The 364-nt window shown below is 68.4% G+C and overlaps 1 protein-coding gene across 1 annotated transcript in view; it reads left to right on the plus strand.

The window, feature by feature from the left end:
• The window catches only part of LOC104512110 (alpha-2-macroglobulin-like protein 1), a gene marked incomplete at both ends in the record, with an annotated part of 17,683 nt that extends 17,366 nt beyond the window's left edge, over positions 1-317 (plus strand). Inside the window, 2 exons of the mRNA XM_010154960.1 lie at positions 56-140; positions 215-317. Coding sequence (XP_010153262.1) covers positions 56-140; positions 215-317 — 188 coding nt within the window. The remainder of the gene's footprint in view (positions 1-55; positions 141-214) is intronic.
• Between the last annotated feature and the right edge of the window lie 47 nt (positions 318-364).

Here is a 364-nt window from a genome sequence, read left to right on the forward strand (position 1 = left end):
CACCCACTCAGGGTGCTGGCCCTTGCTGGGCACCCACGGGGCCGCGGCTGCCCTGAGCCGTGTCCCTCCAGCTGAGGAGGCAGAGGCTGGTGAAGAAGGTGGAGGTGCAGCCCGACCAGGTGACGATTTACCTGGAGCAGGTGAGATGGTGCATGGGGACAGGGCGTGGTTCCCCACTGGACAGGCGCACCTCACCCGTGGGCCGTCTCCACAGCTGACAGAGACTGAGGAGGCCTTCGCCTTCGCCGCCACGCAGGACTTCCCGGTGAGGAACCTCCAGCCGGCCACCGTGACGCTGTACGACTACTACGAGACGGGTGAGCCCTGCCGGGAACGTGGCCCCAGGGTGCCTGGCCCGGCCACC

Source organism: Eurypyga helias, unplaced genomic scaffold, assembly GCF_000690775.1.
Source record: "Eurypyga helias isolate BGI_N326 unplaced genomic scaffold, ASM69077v1 scaffold27297, whole genome shotgun sequence".
NCBI classification, from domain to species: Eukaryota; Metazoa; Chordata; class Aves; order Eurypygiformes; family Eurypygidae; genus Eurypyga; species Eurypyga helias.